Source organism: Anabas testudineus, chromosome 18, assembly GCF_900324465.2.
Source record: "Anabas testudineus chromosome 18, fAnaTes1.2, whole genome shotgun sequence".
Lineage (NCBI taxonomy): Eukaryota > Metazoa > Chordata > Actinopteri > Anabantiformes > Anabantidae > Anabas > Anabas testudineus.
This window is the reverse complement of record NC_046627.1, coordinates 4,175,631-4,197,336: the sequence shown is the minus strand read 5'-3', so window position 1 is coordinate 4,197,336 and position 21,706 is coordinate 4,175,631. Positions and strand designations below refer to the sequence as shown.

General features: G+C 42.2%; 1 protein-coding gene across 1 annotated transcript in view; it reads right to left on the bottom strand.

The window, feature by feature from the left end:
• LOC113168709 (NACHT, LRR and PYD domains-containing protein 3-like) overlaps nt 1–21,706 on the bottom strand; it is a 175,499-nt gene that overhangs the window by 21,459 nt on the left and 132,334 nt on the right. Inside the window, exons 13-14 of the mRNA XM_033326632.1 lie at nt 5,561–5,734; nt 4,244–4,290 (exon numbers count right to left, since the gene is read on the bottom strand). Coding sequence (XP_033182523.1) covers nt 4,244–4,290; nt 5,561–5,734 — 221 coding nt within the window. The remainder of the gene's footprint in view (nt 1–4,243; nt 4,291–5,560; nt 5,735–21,706) is intronic.

The window sequence follows — 21,706 nt, the reverse complement described above, 5'->3', positions numbered from 1 at the left end:
AAATATCTTTTTTCTCCATGTTTCCATAATATCACACACAAACAGAACCAAACTAAAAAGTCTCCTCTTTTTCTTTCAACATGAATCCAAATGAGTCCAAAGTTTCCTTCATGTTGAACACATCGTTTTTCTTAAAGTGGATTTCGCTCTTTGTGCTTTAAACAACAGAGTTCACTGAGACCAGAATCTAACTTTAAGAACATTTTAATTCTTTCAAGGGAGCAGTAGTTACAATCACAATGAGCTTCAGATACAAGTGCTGCTGCTCTGAGAGTCCGTCTCCCACAGGCCTTTAATATCAGTACAGAACATTTAAAGACAAAGATACATGAACATGTTTCCACTTACATATGTTTCATTGAACGGTGGTATGTTCCTAGGGAGTATGTGGGGGTGAAGCACATTCAGGGCAGGTTACACAGTTCATCTGTTTCCAACAGTTAGTTAAGACTCCTGACATGATCTTTTTATGGTGACACAGGAACACAGCAGCTGCATTGTATAATGTATAACAATCACATTTTCTATCATTTCCCTCCTGTTTATTTACAATCAAGAGTTCATAATAAAACATCATCAACAAAGATATAAAACAAATAAGTAATTAGATGGAAGAACTGGATATAAAACAAATAAATGTATAAATTAGGATGATCTGTGTTTCTTTGTAACTACGTCAGTCCCACACCACTTCTCTCCACTTTCAGTATGGACATCATTGTTCATTACACATCAGACCCCCCAGGTAGCATCAAACAGACTGAAGGTACAGAGTTGCTCCCATCATAGTTGTTTTCTGTCTGTGGAACAAGCTCATAGACACAGTTAGTTTTGTTCAGTGCTGTTTTAATCAGTCTCTGCATGAGCTCCCTGAGACATGGGATGCAGCAGCATCCACACACCACAAGTAAAGATACCAAATAAGAAGCAATAAGCCGACTCCGTCTGCCAAACCAGTCCTGAATCCACTTAGTCAGCGGATCATTAAATCAAGAATTTACCTCTAATTCAATAGAGAGTGCAGTTAGTCCCTCAGGAGCTCTTGTTATTGACATGTTGTAGCAACTGAGCCAGTGTCTACAGCATCAACAGCTGGATTAAAGCACATGATCCCTGACAGTCAGGTGGGGGTTTAGGTTTCAGGTCCTTTTTGTCTCCACATGTAACGGGTGTAGAACTGACACAAACGATGACCACGCTGATTGCTGTTTTACTTTGATTTATTCACTCTGCAGAAGACAATAAAACATATTTGTCTTCTGGCCTGTCCTGCACATCTGACCCCTATATGTACAAAATAAAGTTTTCAATGAGAATTCAATAAAAACTCTACACAGCTACTTTAACACACCACATGGCGGCCTGCTGTTAATCTAGTGGCGCTAAAGAGTAAAACAAAAACGGCTATAAAACTTATACTAGCGGTCAAAACTAAACGAAAATGGCTCAATATCATTGTAACAATAAAAGCAAAAGTTATACAGTCAAAACAACATAATAAACAACTTATGCTATAAAGAAATTAGCATAATAGCACCACCAGCGTTCCTACACACCACTTACCCTCAGAGATGACTAGTGACAGTGTGAGGGAAGGGGGCGGAGACTCCAGAGGTACGGAACCTCAGGAGGAACAGAAAAGGCAAAGTGTAGTAATACAGATTCCCAAAAGGGACAAACAAAGTGCATTTAAAAACTGCTCAATAAGATAAAATTCACAACATAATTAAAAATAATAATTATAAAATAAAGTGACTTTTCTAATCTGTTACACACACAGCCACCGTACATCTGACCTGTGTACTGTTTGGTTTAGAAACCAATTATAATCGAGATCTCCTGAGTTGATGTAAATGGTTTCATTACATAATGCTGTTGTACTTGTGTCTCTTCCTTTGCTTTCTCTAAGGAAACAGGTGTAAATAGCAGATTAATATTCTGCTGCTGGGGAAACTGAAAGTTTTTATGGTGAGAATAAGAAAAGCCCAGTTTTTACAAGTCTGGTTCTGAAGAACTGTATAATTAATACAATAATTTTAGAACCTCCAGGTCACTGGCAGGGGTCAGTCTGAAGCACAATTGAAAATATTAGCTTTTTAAATATACTATGGAACAAAATAATCCTAGGAAGCACATGTCTCCCTCTCTATGCATTCTGCCATAAGTGACCCTTTCCCACTTTCTCCTATCCTATGCCCCTCTCCATAATATGTTGTTTTTCTGTCTTCTTGGTGCTATATTCTCCATATGGGTATAATAATCAATAAAGCCACAGCAGTAAGTATCTACAATGTTAACTTCAACCCACACCAAGGTGGATTCTTAAATGGATGCCAACATCTGTTTTCGATGTTGGTAGAGTTTCCTGAGATGTGTCTAAGACCCTAAAAATCCCAGAGGTATTGTTGGTTACTTCACTGGTTTGATACAAGCGAATCCCAGCTGTGGCCTACCTCCAGTAGGGGTCCTTAGGCAAGACCTCCTTATGCTTACACTGTCTACCCTTGAATGTCGCTTTGGATGACTAAATGTAAATGTAAAGGTCCAACTTAAGAAAATACAGAAACACATGAGCACAATCCAAACTAAAGTCAGATCATCAAACTACAGTTAGTCCATGGGACAGGTTCTGTTAGGTAGATATCTAGAACTTTACTTACTAACAACCACACATTCATGTTTCTGATGGTTCACTCTCAGAGCTTCTTTAACACCAACACAAAAACTCTTCTTCCACTTGGACACTTTGGATTTTGCTCCAAATGTTCAACTGAAACTTTTCCATCACAGGGATCAAGAACAAAGTTGAAGTGAATAAAGCTCAATTTGAGCTCAGTGTGTTGGTTCAATACAGCAGCCTGAAGGAACACACTGATGTCCTGCTGCAGGATACAAACACATGCTTTTATTCTGAAAAGTACAACTGCAACTTCTGGTCCAGCAGCTGCAGGAGTCATTGTTTGATCAAGACAGACACACAGATGTGTTTCCAGATGTGTGTGGCTGCTGTAGATGAACCAGCAGCACTTACAGATACAGTCCACAACAACAGTGAGTCCACTCCTGGTCAGTATCACTAAAATGTCAAGTCACTTCAAATCGTCCCCATTTCAGGAGATCTGACTTTAGTTGGACTCATTTAACTCCAAATAAAGATGATTGGAGAACAAAAGTCAGGAAACTTTCCTTCATGAAATTCATGGATGTGTTTGACTTGAATCTTTGGTCTTGTTGGGTCATTTGTGCTGACGTCACAATGAACAGCAGCACTGATGTCTAATAATGTCAGTGGATCGAAAAGAGAAAGAGACAAAAGACAGAACAAGACTTCAGAACAAGTCCTCAACACCTGAATCCTGGAATAATCGGAGCTTCATCTTTAAAGGACTGGAAGGGGAACAAGTTTACAAGGAATCATTTAGAACTGGTTCAAGAAGAAACTGATTGAATCCATGAATCTGAAAACGTGTGTGTGAGTGAAAGAGACAGACATGTAGAGACTGAACTATCTGTTCAACAGAGACAACGTTTCTCTGACAGGACGACACTCTCAGTACTACACTGAACACAGAGACACTGAGGAACCAGGAAACAAAAACCTAAACCCAGGATAAAGAAGTTCAGTGAATGTGGTGTTGATGGTGTGGAGGTGGATCAGTTTGTCAGAGGAGACTCTGTAGAAGGACAGAGTCCCAGCAGGACAGTCCACATACACTGATACTCTGTGAGAGACAGAGGAAGAGATGGATGTTGTTTTGTTATTGTGACAGAAATAAAAACCATCATCAGAGCAGATCAGACTCCAGGACTGATTGTTTCTTCCATACAAACAGTCATTAATGTCTCCTCTCCTTCTGATTCCTCTGTAACTCACTGATATAAAAACCCCTCTGCTCCACTCGACCTCCCAGTAACAGCGACCAGTCAGACCATTACTACACAGCACCTGACGACACTGGTCAAATCTGTCTGGATGATCAGGATATGACTGATCCTCCTTCTCACGTGTCACCTTCCTGTTGTTGTCAGACAGTCGTAGTTTTCTGTTCACTGTGTTTGTGTCGATGGTGAGTTGACAGAAATCTGATGGAGAGAACAAGACACAATCCAGCTGCAGTTATTAATCTATCATCAGTTTGATGAGGACTCATGACATCAGGGATTTGAATGAGTGATGTGACAGTTTGAAGATGGTTGAATGTTGCTGCTTTGTTTTCATCAGTCTCATTAAAAACACACTTACACTTCCTCAGACCTGGTCTCAACCATCGGACTCCACCAGGCTCCACCCTGAAAGGAGGAGGGGGGTCAGAGCAGCACATTCTCTTTCAGCATGCACACATGGACATTACATGGCTCTCATACACACAGTGTGTTCTGGTTCTGTTCTAATGGAGGCTTGTATGTAGGGATGGACATTCAGCAAACAACTAAGGAATTGGAGTCCTTATCTTGGAATTCTACGGAGCAGGGAGGTGACATGGAGGAAAGATTTCAATTCTCTAGTTCACAGCAGTTTTGGTGTCAGACACCTGCTTTCAGTCTCACTCTGTCACCAGACAAACTAATGTGACACCACAGGAAGCAGGAAACTGGAGAGCAAAGTCCAAGAGGCTCAACTCCACATACATGGACTCTGTGTGTGTGTTTTCCTCTCTCTAATGTCTGTGGACTGATCTCAGCTGAGCTTCAGACGTTGTAGGATTGTACATATGACTGCTACCTTTTTTTGTGTACCCCACCTCATTAGACTTAAAACTTTCCTTTTTTATAAGGCTTATAGTTAGAGATGGATCAGGTGACTCTGAACCATCTCTTAGTTATGCTGATATAGGTTAGTCTGCTGGGGGACCTCTACTGATAAACTGAGCTCCTCTCCTCTCTCCTTTCTTCTCTGTCCAATTAAATTCTACCATTGCACATCATTTACTTTGTGTATTCTCTCTCTTTTAGTTGTGTTTCCTCCTCTCTGTCTCTCTCTCTCTGTACTTTTCTGCAGGTATCCTCGGCCTGGAGCTGTACATCTCCAGAATCCAGTTGACCTGCCCAATGTTCTTGCTGCTTGTTGTTGTCTTTATTGCCTGCTGTTCTTTTGTCTCTTCTCTTTCCACTCACCCCAACCGGTCGAGGCAGATGGCCGCCCACTATGAGCCTGGTTCTGCTGGAGGTTTCTTCCTCTAAAGGGAATTTTTCCTCTCCACTGTTGCCTAAAGCTTCCTCAAATGGGATTTTTTGTATGATTATTCTCTGTAAGGCCTTAAACCTTGCACTGGAAAGTGCCTTGAGATAACTTCTGTTGTAAATTGGCGCTATACAAATAAAACTGAATTGAATTGAATTGAATTGAATTGAACTGAATTTGACCTGCACCCAATGCTGCTATTTTTGAAATTGTTATTTATTTATGTTATATTTAAGCATGCTTCACCAACAGTGAGATGCTTTCATTGTACATGTGTATAATGCATATTGTATATATGAACAGTGACAATAAAAAAAGTATTCATTCATTGATTCATTCATCAGACATTGTCTGTGGTTGCAGCAGGCCTCTCCATACCTGAGAGTGTCCAGTCTCCAGTGTGGATCCTCCAGTCCAGCAGACTGCAGCTTCACTCCTGAGTCCCCTGGATGATTGTAGCTCAGGTCCAGCTCTCTCAAATGGGAGGGGTTACAGCTCAGAGCTGAGGCCAGAGAAGCACAGCCTTCCTCTGTGATCAGACAGCCTGACAGTCTGCAGACACACAAAATAACATACACGAGACTTGGTGCTGGTGGTTTTGTACATACAAACATCTCATACATTTTTTCTGATAACCTCATCCTGTTTCATTCCGTTTGCCAGAATAATAGCAAGATGATGAGTTGTCTAAGAAAGAACATGCCATTGTATAGAGAAACTTGTGAATGGGGCCATTACAGCTTATACACTAGACTGTGTGTAGTACTTATGGATTTTTAATTATGAACTTGACACACACAGTATCTTTTCCAGCAAGAAAAGGTTACCGTGTAAACTGCCTGCATAATTAGTATGATCTATATTAAATTATTGCTAATTTGAAATGTATTAATTTGTCTGTGGTTTAATTTGAATTTCAAAAACATCTTAACCTGAGAGTTTCCAGTTTACAGTGTGGATTTTCCAGTCCAGCAGACAGAAGCTTCACCCCTGAATCCTGCAGGTCATTGTTACTCAGGTCCAGTTTTCTCAGACTAGAGGACTGGGGGCTGAGAACTGAGGACAGAGCTTCACAGCTTCTCTCTGAGAGGTTACAGCCACTCAGTCTGAAAAACAGTGATGTATAAGATAAAAACATTTTAACCTGTGTTCAATTATTAAATTTAATGTTTACTCTGGACTAAAAAGATACAACACAATGAAATAAAATCAGACATTAATGTACAGTTATTTTATATAATGTAAAAATCCAGATTAGAAACTTCTGCAACTTAAAACATGTGACATTACAATGTTTAATCTGGTTGGAAGCAGATATAGACATTTTACATATCTCCAGTTGTTTAAAAGAGAAATTTGACCTGACCTGAGAGTTTCCAGTTTACAGAGTGGATTCTCCAGTCCAGCAGACAGAAGCTCCACTCCTGAATCCTGCAGGTTGTTGTTACTCAGGTCCAGTTCTCTCAGACTAGAGGACTGGGAGCTGAGAACTGATGACGGAGCTTCACAGCTTCTCTCTGAGAGGTTACAGCCACTCAGTCTGTAAAATAGTGATGTATAACATGACAACATTTGCGATAATATATAATAGTATAGTACTAGTACAGTACCTTCTATTACAAGAAAACAAGTAAGAAGTTCCATTCTGTTGTTGAAATACAGTAACTGTGGATTTGATGATGAATAAATTTCACTATCTTTACACTTACACAACTTTCTTGGAGACTTTGACGACTCCCAGCACAAACAGAAGATCCTTCTCTGAAAAGTATGAAGAGTATTTAAATGGATCAAACACATCCAGATCTTTTCCCGATGACACCAACATGAAGAGCAGAGCTGACCACTGAGCAGGAGACAGTTCATCTGTGGAGAGACTTCCTGAGTCCAGGTACTGTTGGATCTCCTCCACTAGAGAACGATCATTCAGTTCATTCAGACAGTGGAACAGGTTAATGCTTTTCTCTGCTGAGGGAGTCTCTTTGATCTTCTGCTTGATGTACTGGACTGTTTCATGATTGCTCTGTAATTTACTTCCTGTCGTTGTCTGCAAACCTAGTTTTAGAGTCTGATTGGTCTGCAGTGAAAGACCGAGGAGAAAACGGAGAAACAAGTCCAGGTGTCCATTTGGACTCTGTACGGCCTTGTCCAAAGCACTCTGGTGGAGAAGTTTCAGTTCAGGTCCAAACAGATTAGATCCCCCCGATGTTGACTGATCTTCAGACAGCAGATTGACTCCAGAGTTGATGAAGGTCAGATGGACATGAAGAGCAGCCAGAAACTCCTGAACACTCAGATGGACGAAGCAGAACACCTTGTCCTGGTACAGTCCTCTCTCTTCTTTAAAGATCTGTGTGAACACTCCTGAGTACACTGAGGCTGCTCTGATATTGATGCCACACTCTGTCAGGTCTGATTCATAGAAGATCAGGTTTCCTTTCTGCAGCTGCTCAAAAGCCAGTTTTCCCAGAGATTCAATCATCATCATGTTCTCTGGACTCCAGTGTGGATCTGTCTCAGCTCCTCCATCATACTTGATGTTCTTCACTTTGGACTGAACCACCAGGAAGTGGATGTACATCTCAGTCAGGGTCTTGGGCAGCTCTCCTCCCTCTCTGGTTTTCAACACATCCTCCAGAACTGTAGCAGTGATCCAGCAGAAGACTGGGATGTGACACATGATGTGGAGGCTTCGTGATGTCTTCATGTGGGAGATGATTCTTCTGGCCTGCTCCTCATCTCTGAACCTCTTCCTGAAGTACTCCTCCTTCTGTGGGTCAGTAAACCCTCTGACCTCTGTCACCATGTCAACACACTCAGGAGGGATCTGATTGGCTGCTGCAGGTCGTGTGGTTATCCAGAGGCGAGCAGAGGGAAGCAAGTGCCCCGTGATCAGGTTTGTCAGCAGCACATCCACAGAGGTGGACTCTGTCACATCAGTCAGGATCTGATTGTTGTGGAAGTCCAGAGGAAGTCGACACTCATCCAGACCGTCCAAGATGAACACAACCTGGAACTCTTCAAACCTGCAGATTCCTGCTTCTTTGGTTTCAGTAAAGAAGTGATGAACAAGTTCCACCAAGCTGAACTTTTTCTCTTTCAGCACATTCAGCTCTCTGAAAGTCAATGGAAATGTGAACTGTATGTCCTGGTTGGCTTTGTCTTCAGCCCAGTCCAGAGTGAACTTCTGTGTTAAGACTGTTTTCCCAATGCCAGCCACTCCCTTTGTCATCACTGTTCAGATTGGTTCCTCTCTTCCAGGTGAGCCTTTAAAGATGTCTTCTTGTCTGATGGTTGTTTCTGGTCTGTCTGGTTTCCTGGATGCTGTTTCAATCTGTCTGACCTCATGTTCATCATTGACCTCTCCAGTCCCTCCCTCTGTGATGTAGAGCTCTGTGTAGATCTGGTTCAGAAGGGTTGGGTTTCCTGCTTTAGCAATCCCCTCAAACACACACTGGAACTTCTTCTTCAGATTAGATTTAAGTTCACACTGACAAACTGCAGCAGGAGTTCCTGAATAAAACCACAAAAACATGATCAATATAATTTCAAATGAAAACACAGTTTGACAGTTTCATGACCCTAAATGATTCACATTTCAACATATTAACACTCCACATCTTCAGCTCTCAGTAAACGTCTCATTTGTCCATGATGTTAAATGTTTAGAGAAATCCTCTTACTGCTCTGCAGACAGTCAGCCAGCTCCTCCTGCTTCATTCTCCTCAGGAAGTTCAGTGTGATCTTCACAAATGCCTCTCTGCTGCTCCTCCTCTGCTCTTCATCCTCACCATCCAACACCTCCTCATCCTCCTTCTGACTCTCTAAGCATTGTGGGTAATCTGGACTCAGAACCTTGTGGATCTTCTTCAGCTCGTTCTTCACAAAAGTGACAATGTTCTCCTCCAGCAGCTGGAACAGAAACTATATGAATGACACAATCCAACTCAAATCATGGAGCCAAACATCAGATCCATGTTGGACAGACTGACAATCCACTGGTCTAAAAAGTGCAGCATGGAGATTATTGGGAACACAACAGATGGAGAAGTAGTAGTTGGACATGTACAGACCAGAAATATGGAGTCCAGCTGTGTTGGATGCTGCTGGGCAGACTGACCACTGGGAACCTCTGAGCTCTCCTGGTCCACTCTGTGGAGGAATCATCAAGAATGAGCTCACAGTATGTCTGTCCACACAGAGACACACACAAGGTAAAGGTCCATGAAGACAGATTTGATGTGAACAGTGAATCAGAGACTCCCTGTAGTGGTGAAGCTTTACTGTCACCAGTCACTTTGGTTTAGTCTCAGCAGCTCTGAACAACAGATATCTCTGCCTCCCTCACTGAACAATGCTCAATTGTTGGAACAAGGCCTGAGACAGAGTCTGCTTGGATCACACTGGTTGTACTGGGCAGCTCCCAGTCTGAATATGTTCAACTGTGTGAGTATGAGGCAGAGTGCTGCTGCTCACACAACTCACTTTGACTAATTCACATTTGAACAACTTCATTCATTCATTAGTTGGTGGATCCTAAATGAATCTTCAGACGTCAGCTCTGGTACTGACACTGGGGACAAACAGTCCTCTACACTGACTTTGTCACCATTTCTGCATATTCTGTTCTCTGCCATTCCTGTCTGTACTCATTTATGGTCCCCTTTCTCATTTCAGATACCCTGCATGTTCCTGCTTCTCTACCTCCAGGCACCTTGTTAACACTCATCTGGTTCACGTGTGTCATTGTCTCTGCCCCATTGCTATATAACCCACTCCACAACTCTGCTCCCCTGTCAGTTCGTCACTTTCTCTGGAAAGACCACACCTGTCTGCCTGAAAACAGCTCAACTAAAACGATTTTCTGAACCATTAACTCCGGACTCTATGTATGTCTGTCTACCTGCCCGCTAGAGCAGCCGCTTTTAGTTACTCTCCTGTTTTTGGACTTTTTCCCCTGCCAGTGCAGTTATTCAGTTATTGTATTTTTGTTTTCTTACACTCCTGCCGGTTAGTGCAGCGTCCTTAGTTTACTCCGTTCATCTCTTTGTTTATATATCTACCACCTGCTGAATAAAAGACACTTGCTCTCCAGCCTGCCTCAGCTTGTGCTTTTGGGTCCACGCACCTACTTGTGATAGACAACAACATTACAACTAAAGTCTTCCAACAGGAAGTGAAGAAGTCAAGACTCTTTAGGACATTTGTACCAAAATCTTCATTTGGAGAACTTCAATCACAAAGATTTGATCAGAGTTCAACATGTGTGGTGTTCAGCTGCTTCCTTTGACGTCTGCCTGCAAGTCAGCACTTCATTAGAAGAGGAGCAGCCCCCTGAGACCCTCTACAGGATCAGTGGTTTAGCTACTGGCTGGATGGAGATTTGATCCATGATCAGAGTGTTTGCTGGAAGAATAGTGAAGAAAGCTTCTCCTTCAAATGAACCGTTCAAACAGAAATCAACTTACTCACATCAGAAATATCCAGAAATCCAAAGAACACAACAATTTATCATCAGAGAAAGTTTACATCATATTGTTCAGACTGATTTTAAACTCACAACAACTTACTCTGTGTCTGATGAAGGTTGATATTTAAAATTAATAAAATCTCCCATTGACCAGTCGCTCTTGAAGGACACACAGCTGGGTTGTGGTTCTGATTCTGGTCTTTGATGGGACCTGATAGAAAAACAACTTTGGTGACGCTCACATATTCAGTCAAAGTTTCCTTCATAAATGACAAATAGAATCAGAAGAATAGTAAAAATGTCCTGATGAAATATTCAATTCTAGATGAGACTTGGAGACAGAATCAGTCAGATGGTCTCAGTCATCTCACCTCTGAGCTTTGGTCTGGCTCTCATGGTCCCCACACAGAGTGGTTTTAGAGGGAGGGACTCCCTCCTCTCTGTCCTCACACTGATCCATGCTGCTGAATCCACATCCACATCAGCTCACACACACTTTCTACCTTCATGTGGAGAGGAAACACAAATCATTGATGTGCAGTGAAAACTGAAATCCTCCTTTCCATCATTTCTCCTGGACAAAGATCAGCTGCTCCTCCACTGATTGGCTCTTCTTTCCTCTTTCATATCAGTGTCACTTGAATGCAGTCAGACAGCAGTGGGAGGCAGAGGAAGCTGCCAAAAAACATTTTTCACCACCAAATTTCTATTCAACATTCTTTAGCTGTGAACAATGTGTCAAAATATGTTTTACATGAATTTATAGAATTAGACATAAAATAACTGCAGTGTAAATACAAATAGGCACCGAAAATGTATAACAAAATGAACATCTAATGGAAAAAATAAATGGAAAACAAACAACCAATCTCAACAAGCGTGCTCATCAGGATGACATTTCTATTCTTTTTTGGAACATATGACACGTGAGTGTGTGTCAGTGAAAGCAAATTGTGATGAGAGTCCCTCTTGGAGTGGTGGCTCAATGAGTAGATACAGATACAGGCCTTAGATACACAAGGTTCGGGGTTCAAACCCTGTCACAGACACCAGGTGTGTCCTTGAGCAAGACACTCCACGCTAGCTACTTGAGCGCTGTATGTAGCTGCCCACTGCTCCCCCCAGGGGGATGGGTTAAATGCAGAGGACCAATTTCATCTGTAACATGTAAATGTGACAGATAAAGGCTGTTTCTTCTTCTGGTCGATACCAGTGCAGGGGGAAGTTCAGCCTTGTTCTTCCTCACTGTCCCTACCATGGTGAGCTTTCTTTTCAGCAGCTCCTGACCATGAGCATATGATGTGAAGAAGTTGTCACATGTTTTATTTTTCCCTTGGAGACCGGTTGTCATGTCCAGCACAACACGCATGCCCTGTTTTTTTTTTCGGCCCTTCCAGTACTGGGTTGCTCCATGTATACCTGCATATTCCAGGCATGGCTGCTCCTGGTGTCACATGCTGCCCAGATCTTTATTCCATATTTCCCTGGTTTGCTTGGAATGTACACCTTGAAGGAACAGTGACCTCTGAAAGGAACCAGGCACTCATCATGAAACTGTTGTAAAGACATAGTTGCTTGGAATAAAGGCCTGTCAGACTCTGCATCCCACAAACTTTTTGTAGCCTCATTGTTTGAGCAAATACTCCTGCTAAAATCAACAGACCTATGTAAGCTTGGAGGTCTACCAGGTCCATTTCCCTCCAGATGTCCCCAAACACACGCTTCCCCTCAGGTTTGTCATCTCCAGTATATTTCCCTCAATGGACAATGGTAAAAAGAGTTGGAAGCTGGACTTGATGTCATCCACACAAGATGTTGCATACCGTGTTAGCCCTGGTATCATCTTTATGATGTTTTCCACTCTTGCTTTACTGGATTAAGACCAGAGCGTCCACTCTTGGACTGGAATGTCTCTTCAGGTGCCTGTTCTTCAGGTGCCTCTCCCTCTCCATCTGTTGACTGGTCAGTCTCCTCAAAGTCTGGATCAAAATCTGTGTTGTCTTCCACTTCCGAGACATCCTGCTCTATCTCTGGTTCAATTTCAGTGTCCTCTTCATCATGTCCAAAAACCTGGACCAGAACCTCTTCATCAGAGAACCGCTTGGTCAATCGCCTATTTATTGGGCTCAGAGTAAAAGGAGTACAAGGCAAACATGAAGCTATATATACGGGGTCTGTGTGAAGATAATACATTGATTAGTCTGGAAGGTATGGTTCACGTGGGGGATAGACACAAAAGCTTGGGAAAGAGATGGGTTCACATAACAGACACCTGTCCAGTCTGTGTGAAGAGATGATACGTTGTTTCTTCAGAAAGTTGGTTCACGTAGGAGATCGGCACAAAAGTATGGGGAAGAAATGTGTACCCACAAAAGACATTCAGTCCATTCACCCATCATTCAGTCTGCTGTGTGAGTGAGGGAGTGAGTTGGTTGTATGAGGGATCTCATCTGATGGATGAATATAGTCTGGAAACCCATTCATTTCCTAATGCGGTCACTTTTGACCTGGAACACCACAGATGTAACAAGGTTGATTAAAACACTCAAAATTCAATGAAAGAGGTGATCATCACTTTTATGTGTTCAAGTGCATAGTGTGGAGGATATCATAAGGTCTTGAGGCAATCAGATGGAAAACACAATAGTTATGAGTGTTTTAAGTTGTAAATCGGTCTGATTTGACCCGAACACGACAGGAGGGTTAAAGTTTCGACGTGTGAAACGCAGCATGACGACGTTCAGTAAGAGACGTGAGCTCAAAGACGTGTTTCTTCTTTACTGAACAGAAACAGTGAAGTGATGTGAAAGAAGAACTTTGAAAGTTACTGCAGTTTTTATTATATCAAGGGTTAAATAGAGATTAGAGAGGAGGTGGGGGGTCACACTGCTGATACTGGATCAATTCTCTTTATCTGAATTCATGGAAACACTGATATTCATGTTCAGAAATTAAAGTAAGAGTGAAAGTACATGCTGAAAAGGTACTGCAGTAAAAATACCACCTATTTCTCTTCCTATGTTTCCTGTCTCTCCACAACTCACCATCAACACAGCAAAAATACACATCTGTGCAGGCCGCCAGACACCTGCACACACTGCCCCACAACAACTCCAACACTGCACCTCTCTCTCCAGGAGCATGAGGTGAGGAGGACACTGGAGCAGTGAACCCCAGGAAAGCTGCTGTACCTGACTGCATCCCTGGTGCAGTGGTTAAAGCCTGCACAGACCAGCTGGCAGAGATCCTCAACAAGCTGTTCATTCTCTCTCAGACACATGTCATCATCCCTCAATACCTGAAGGCCGCCACCATCATCCCCATTACTAAAAAAAAAAAAAAATAGACAGTCTCAATGACTACAGACCCATAGTCTCACATCTGTCATTATGAAGTGTTTTGAGCGACTAGTCTCTTAGCACAGCAGAGACAGGCAGAGGAGCGGATGCCTGGAGAGCCGGCTGTGGAGCGCCAGGAGGATGCTCCAACAGGAAGCAAGTTCAGGTCAGGCTGGTCCGGTGAGGGGGGAATCCAGGGTTGAAGGGGTGCAGGTGCGAGAAAGAGAATCAGGCAGATACAGGTACAGGTCTGGTATTGTGAGCTGAATGACAGGGAATAAACAGAACTCACAGCACCAGGGGGTCAGACAAGAGACAGGGTCCAGAGCAGGCAGAGTCCAGAAAATTCAAAACAAGTCAGCCGAGCAGGCCGGTATTTATACTGTGGGGAAACCAGGTGTAATCAATTAGGCGAGTGAATGTTATCAGACTGGTAGGAGGAAACAGGAAGTTGTCAAAATAAGGCCTCGGGGGAAATACAAGCAGCAACGAGGCTGAAACCATGATATTTCCTTCTTTGAAATAACACTGAACTGAATCATTTTGGGTTCAGACTATTGACTGGACAAAACCAACTCAGTGAAGGTTCCACTTTCTCACTTGATTCTGGTTCTGAACAGAACAAACAGTTGATGGATGAAGCAGGAAAAGAATCATCAGATTGATCAATAATGAAAAGAATCATCACAGCTCCATAGAAATCATTCACTGTCTGTGTCTCAGAGTTCTCTCTAATAAACTGAGGGACTTTGGACTGAACCACCTTTGTCTGGATTAACCAGCGGTTCCACCTGGACAAAGGTTTCCTGAATCATCTGGTTCAACAACGACACCGACTTTATCGACAGTGTTCAGACTAAACGACGACACCGTTGTTGTTTCTAGATTCAGACTGAACACTTTGATAACTGACCATCTGTCTGACAGTCAGATTACAGGTTTCCACACAGGAGAGAGAACCAACAACAGAAAGAGACAGAAAACATACTCACCCTGAAACGCAGACACTCTGAGCGTCCTCCACTCCCAGCATGCACTGGGAGACTGAGAGAGAAGCAGTAAAAAGTCATAAACTCAAACAATAAACCTGAACTTGGACCCCAACCACACAAACACACTGTTAAAATTAACAGTCAGAACCTCAGATCCACTAAAGCAGCTTTTTGTGTGTATTAACCCTTTAAATCAGAATTTCCTGAGAAGACACATCTGAAATTTGACCATTTAACTCAAACACAGGAACAGTTTGACCCTGGAACTCAGCAACACATCACACTACAACAGGAAATCCTTCTAGTCTCAGCTTCAGTTCAATGAGGAGAGATCAGCAGAGGGTCAATAAAAAGTTATGAGAAAGCAGAAATGATGGAATAGATTTAGTTGGAGTTCCAGCAGAGAGTGAGTGTAAAAGATCTTCCTGATTGACCTTTAGACCAAACTTAATGTTCCCTGAACCAGTAAGAGGACAACCCACAGTACAGAAGTCGTACTTCAGAGCGTCAGTGTTTCTAGCTGTGGTGTGGCTGCAGTACTCTGTGGTTGGTGCTGCGTCAGTCATGTTCTGTTCTGAACCCTGAACCAGGATCAAAAGTCCAACCTGCAGTTTCCTGTTCTGCCTCGTCCCCACTCTACAGTGTGAATGTAGATACGGTATCAGTGTAGTAGGTTTATGACTTGTTACCGTATTTCTTATCACACAGTGACTGTACATGATAAATAATTATTATCTGTTACACTGGATCTCACATATTTAGTCAAACATCTAATAAACATAATTAACAGAGCTCCATAAGTCCCTGAAATAACTGTCTCTGTGTCTGTGGGTCTGGATTAAAACACTATTTTATACTTGTTCATTCTACTATGATCATGAAACTAACATGTTTGTTGGATTTTATTAAGATTTATCTTATTTTGTGAACGAATGAAGCTTCAGTTACACTGAGAAATGAAACCTCGTTAAAGTTTGTTGTGGACGGTGGTGAAGGAGCAGTTTACAGGACTTTTACACCAGCTGCTCCCACGACTTTTAATAATAATAAAACACTGTTGTGTTGATACAGTCTGTGTGACGACAGTGAAAGTCAAAGAACAGGCATCATGATGACCCTTTAAAAAGTATTGATTTGTCATTTTATGGGAAGATCCCAACAAGAGGAGGTGATAATAAGATACAGTTACACTGGGTGGAGGCAGCAGACTCTGCAGCTAAAGCTAACAGACATTATAACCTTTAAAGATGGTGGTATAGATAGTAGTACTTTCACCTTGTCAGTAGTTGAGGTGGAGCTAGTTTGAAATGATTTAGAGTAAAACTGGATCAGATTTCACCAACTGATTCTTTGGTTTTTTAACTATCAGTTAAATCAATGTAGTGCAGTAAAAATACACACAACCACCAAGTATGAAGTACATTACTGGAGTAAAAGTACTTAGTTACGTTTCAAAGAAAAGTACAAGTGTAGTTCAGATGTGTTGAACATGTGACTCTGACACCAGAGAAACTCGACCTTTAAATAGGATCAAATATTTATTGTCAGCTTGTTTCACATTTGTAGTAGTGGATAAAAACTGGTTCTGTGTTACTGCAGAGACCTGGTGTGGAACTAAACCAGAATCCTGGATCAGGTTCAGACCAGCAGAGTCCAGCAGGTGGCAGCACTGACTGTCTGTTGAGCAGGAAACAGAAGCACTAACTTTTTTTTTTTTTTATCCATCTAATAAACAGCTGCAGGTCCAGGTCCAGGATCAGGTCTCAGTTAGTGGGAACCAAAATATGTCCTGGTCCACAACAAGGACAGGGGTCAACAGTCATCACTAAAACTGGACTGAACTGGTCCCAAATGCATCAACACACAGTATTTGTTGTTTTAGTGAAGCAGCAAACTGGTTGTAGAAGGACTAGTGAGAGAACTACTGTTAAGATGTTTCCACATATGCAGTCCGGACTGACTCTGGAGGATCAGGTCCAGACTTTGTCCGGACTTGTGGGTTCACACAAGCAGAACACAGCAGGAGAAAGTCCAGGTGACACACGTTCCCACGCAGCATTAGAGTGATAAACCTGGAGTCAAGTTTAAACCCGGATCAAAAGTAGCATATATACAAACTGTGTCCTGCTCTGACCTTTGACCTTCTTCCTGCAGTAGATGAATCCAGACAGAGATAAGACCAGACCCAGGATCAGTCCTGAGGCTCTGATCGTGATCTGGTTTCTGTCTGACTCAGGCCTGTAGGGATCTGAGGACACACAGGTGATTCACATGGAAACTGGGTGGTCTTCAAATCAAAGAGGTTCTGTTGGTTCTGACCAACATATCTTCATCTTCTGATGCTGTGATGATGCCGTTTGTGTCTCATCAGTTCTCTCAGTAACGTTGGTGAAGTCTGCTCTGTGTGGTCTGAACGTCCAGTGAAATTAATGAGGAACATGTTGGTCACAGTATGAAGCTGTGGAAGTTCTGCAGTAGTTTGTCTGATCACTGCTGATAGAAGGTTCTAACAGAGACAAGTCAGCACTGCTGCTCTGGTTCATGTTGTTCTCATAGTTTAGTAGAAATAAAAATCATTTTCTTAGAATTTCATCACCAGGAGAAACGATCACTAGAGGATTACGGAGCTTTGTGAATACGACCCCAGGTGTTTGAACGTTGTGGCAGACAGGGATCAGCTCTCAGCAGAACCACTAGGACCTGTCTGTGGCTACACAGCCTCATTCTACCACCAGAGAAATGGATCCAGCTAGTTAACCAAGCTAACCAGCTCTCAGCACTGTGTTCCCACAATCCCAGCTGTCCCTGGATGAAAGGTGGTGTACTGTCCAGGTTACTGTACACCACCTTTCTGCCTATATCTCTGCTGAGTGATTCATAGAGTTTGAACCAGAATGAGATCATGTGGACAATCAGAACCACAACAACTGCAGCACAGATACGGCTACAGTCCCAATCAGCAGCTCCATCCCAGCCGTAATCCCAGATCTAGTTGGTCTCCATCAGCCTCAGCAGTGCTGGTTCTGTCCTCTGTTAACTAACTGTCTCCATCTCTCTGAGTTCCAGTGATACTTGCTGCTGAGGGTGAACCCACTCTCTGTGGACACAGCCAGCGGGGATCTACTGCAGGACACGGACTAAACTCTCCGAATAAATCAATATGGACCAGAGATCAAATAAATCGCTGCTGTGACACTGGCTCCTTCAAGAAAAACACCAACAGAGTCCAGACCTCTACAGTCCTGTGTTTGTCTGATACTACGACTCACTATGATCAGATGATTTATATGTTTTTACAAACACAAAACCAAACCTGGAATTCAAAGAGGAGAAACTAACTTTGGCTCAACTATAGATTACACAGACTTTATCTGGACATCAACATCAACCTTTTTCCACATTTCCACATACAGTGAAACCTCAGTGTCTTCCAACCAGTGTCTCCACTGAGCCACCCATTCTCCCTCCATTATCCTGTCCTCGTTTGTCCTCTGAAGGGTCGTAGCAGTGCTGGATCCTATCTCAGCTGTCATTAGGTCAGAGACAGGGTCCACCTGGACAGGTGTCCAGTCTACCACAGGGCTGACATACAGAGACAGACAAACATTCACACCCAGGGACAGTTTAGAGTCCATTAACCTACAGACATGTGTTTGGACTGTGGGAGGAAGCTGGAGAACCTGGAGAAAAGCCGTTCAAACACAGGAAGAACATCCAAACTCCACACAGAAAGGCACCCGGCCGACCTGTGGATTCAAACCCAGCTCCTTCTTACACTGAACCATTCCCCTCAAAATGACTCAAGTCTTCAACAGAGACTGTGGACTCTGGTTTCTAGTGTCAAACGTCTTAAAGCTAATGACTGACCTGTTGAAGGTCACGGGATGTTTGTGTGTCTCCAGATTAGCTGCACATTTGAATGAAGCCAATGAAAACGTCCCACTGTCCTGCAGAGTGATGATGTGCACCTACACAGTGGATCCTCACATTTGATCTTAATGTTCCAGATTAGTTTTTACTGAACAGCCGCTTCACAATCTGCCCAGTACAACCACAGTCTGACCTGCTGGTTACTGAGCAGCTCCACTGGGTCAGTCCGAGTGAAGAATGACTCCATCTTGATGAAATCGTTTCTATCTAGACCTGGACTTACGTCAGTGAACACACCACACAGGTGCTGCTGTTCTCATTCAGCTGTTTCTTTTCATCTGGACTTCAGTATTTGATTTGTTCTCATTTCTCTGCCTTGTTCCAACTGCTCAGAGAAAATGTTGAATTGTCTGTGCTGAGGAAACCACAGCACTGACAGTCCCGATCACAGACGAAGGAGATCATCTCCAGTTCTATCAGCCAGTGTTGGGATGGAGGGAGCATCTCTACTGTGGCTGCTCTGGAAGACATTTTACATTTAGACCACATGTTGACTGACGTTTGATTGGAATTTATTTCCACTTTGGTTTTTACTCAGTCACTTTCTTGACTGTGTGAAACTGAGCTGTAGGTTTTACTTTCAAAAACACTCCCCCCTCATTAGTTCACAGGAAAGTTAGTCTGACACCATCTCACCGAGGTTTTAGTACGTTGCTGGTTATGATATATTTCTATTTGAATCATGAACAATATCACATTTACAACATGAAATGATTGTTTGACTTGTTCTTTACTGACAAACACATGATTCTTCGTAATTCAGAGTATTTAGAATAAAGTTTGGTTTGTTCGTGTCCACTGTTCTGATTCCTCTCAGAGCTACATGAGAACATTCAGACCCATCCTCAGGTTCAATGGTACAAATCATTTGAATTGACCAGTTTGTGTTGTGTAATAATACACATGCTTGTTTTCTGTTGGTTGTGCTCCTCAACAGACTTTTTAATGCTGCTCTCAGCTCACTGCGTCTTTGTTTAACAGGTTCAGTTCCTTTGATTTAACATGTAAAACATTAAAAACATCAGTTCACTGAGGAAGTGGATGAAATTCTGTCTCCATCACTGTGAGTGTTTGTGTGTGGATCATTCAGGAAACAGCTTCACGAGTCACTGAGATACAGAAAATGTTTAATGGAACAAGTTGTGCTGCGAACACGAGATCAAACTCTAACAAGTAGAATCACACTAGACACACACTAGAAATCAAAAGGTACAAATACTGTGAACTGGTCTTCTGCTCAGTTTGTAGTAACACAGGATAAGAACCAGGTGTTTACAGTACACAAAGGCAAGAACTGAGCAAAGGAAAAAGTATTTGTATAGGAAAATACTTCAGTACAAGTAGAAGTACCATTTAACTTTTTATACTCTAGTAAAGTGATATTTAATAAACATTTGTTATTAAAATGAAAAAAACATCAGCTGTTTATTAGTTTTTTACAATATGTGAAAAGTAACTAGTAACTAATGCTGTAAAATAAATGTAGTGAAGAAGACATACTCCAGTAAAGTACAAATACCTCACAACTGTACTTCACACAGTACTTGAGTAAATGTACTTAGTTACTTTTCTCCTCTGATAAGAGCCACATGAAATAAAATAGTTCATTATAAGAAGAAAATGAAGAAGATTCCTGGCTGCATGTTGAAGTGTCCCTGGACAAGACACTGAACCCTGAACCCTTGGTGCCTAAAATGCAGCTTCCTGTCCAAAATGAATTTCCTCAAGAGGATTAATAAAGAATCAATTATTATTATTATTTAGCTGAATCAACATAGTCCTCATTCCACCTGCTACATAAGGTTGATAAATGGTTGTTTCCCTCATGTACTTCAGTAAAAGTCCACTAAATATTTCTTATCCAGTTGTTCTCTAAACAACGACGACACTACACCTGCCCAGTCCACTCTCACACTGTCGGGAGTGAAAGCCTGAACTGAAGCGTTGACTTCAATGCAAAGAGGACATGTGACAGTGAAACAGAGGAAAGTTAAAACCACTGTTGATCCACAAAACACTCTTAACCCACAATAACACGTGGAACTATTGTTCTGGTTTCCTGTTCATGTGGAACTGTACTGTGGAATTTAAAGTCAGTCTCTGTAACGCTGAAGCAGAGCTCCAACAACATCCAGTCTCACTTTGTAGGCGACTGTTTGCTTCAAGGAAGGTGCATAGAAGAAATAACAGGGATGGAGGTGAAGTGCACTGTTTGGTGATAACATGAGAGCATCGCTGACATGGTCATCTGCTGCTGTAACATACTGGACTGTCACTAATGGAGTCACAGTCATTATTCCCTCTGTTTGAAACCAGGACCAGTGTTTCTGTGATGTCAGCACTCTGTTTACATGGGAGAGGATTAGTAAAGTAGCACATGATGTCAGAAACAGTCTTAGAGCAGTATTTCTGTGGGCCTAGTGTTGGAATAATACATGTACAGTCCATCCCAATAAGAACCACTAGATCAACATAATGCAGATTAGACAATATTGACTGTTTTCATTTTTTCAGTCTGTTTGGTATAAAAACACCAAATGGACTGGGTGGAGTTTCAAAGGTATCTTCAGCCGTCCGTGCTGTTGATCTGACTGTCAGGGTGGATGTGTTTATGCATCATCTGCTCATGGTCGACCTGACCTGAAAGACACATCTATTGGATCATGTCTGTAGGTTTTAGTTCATTCCTGTGAAGCTGCTGATGGACACATTTATGATCAGAAGGACAGGAATTCATGTCAAATCACATAAAACCACCTGATGCTCCTAGAATCTGTCTGACTGTAGTCCAAAC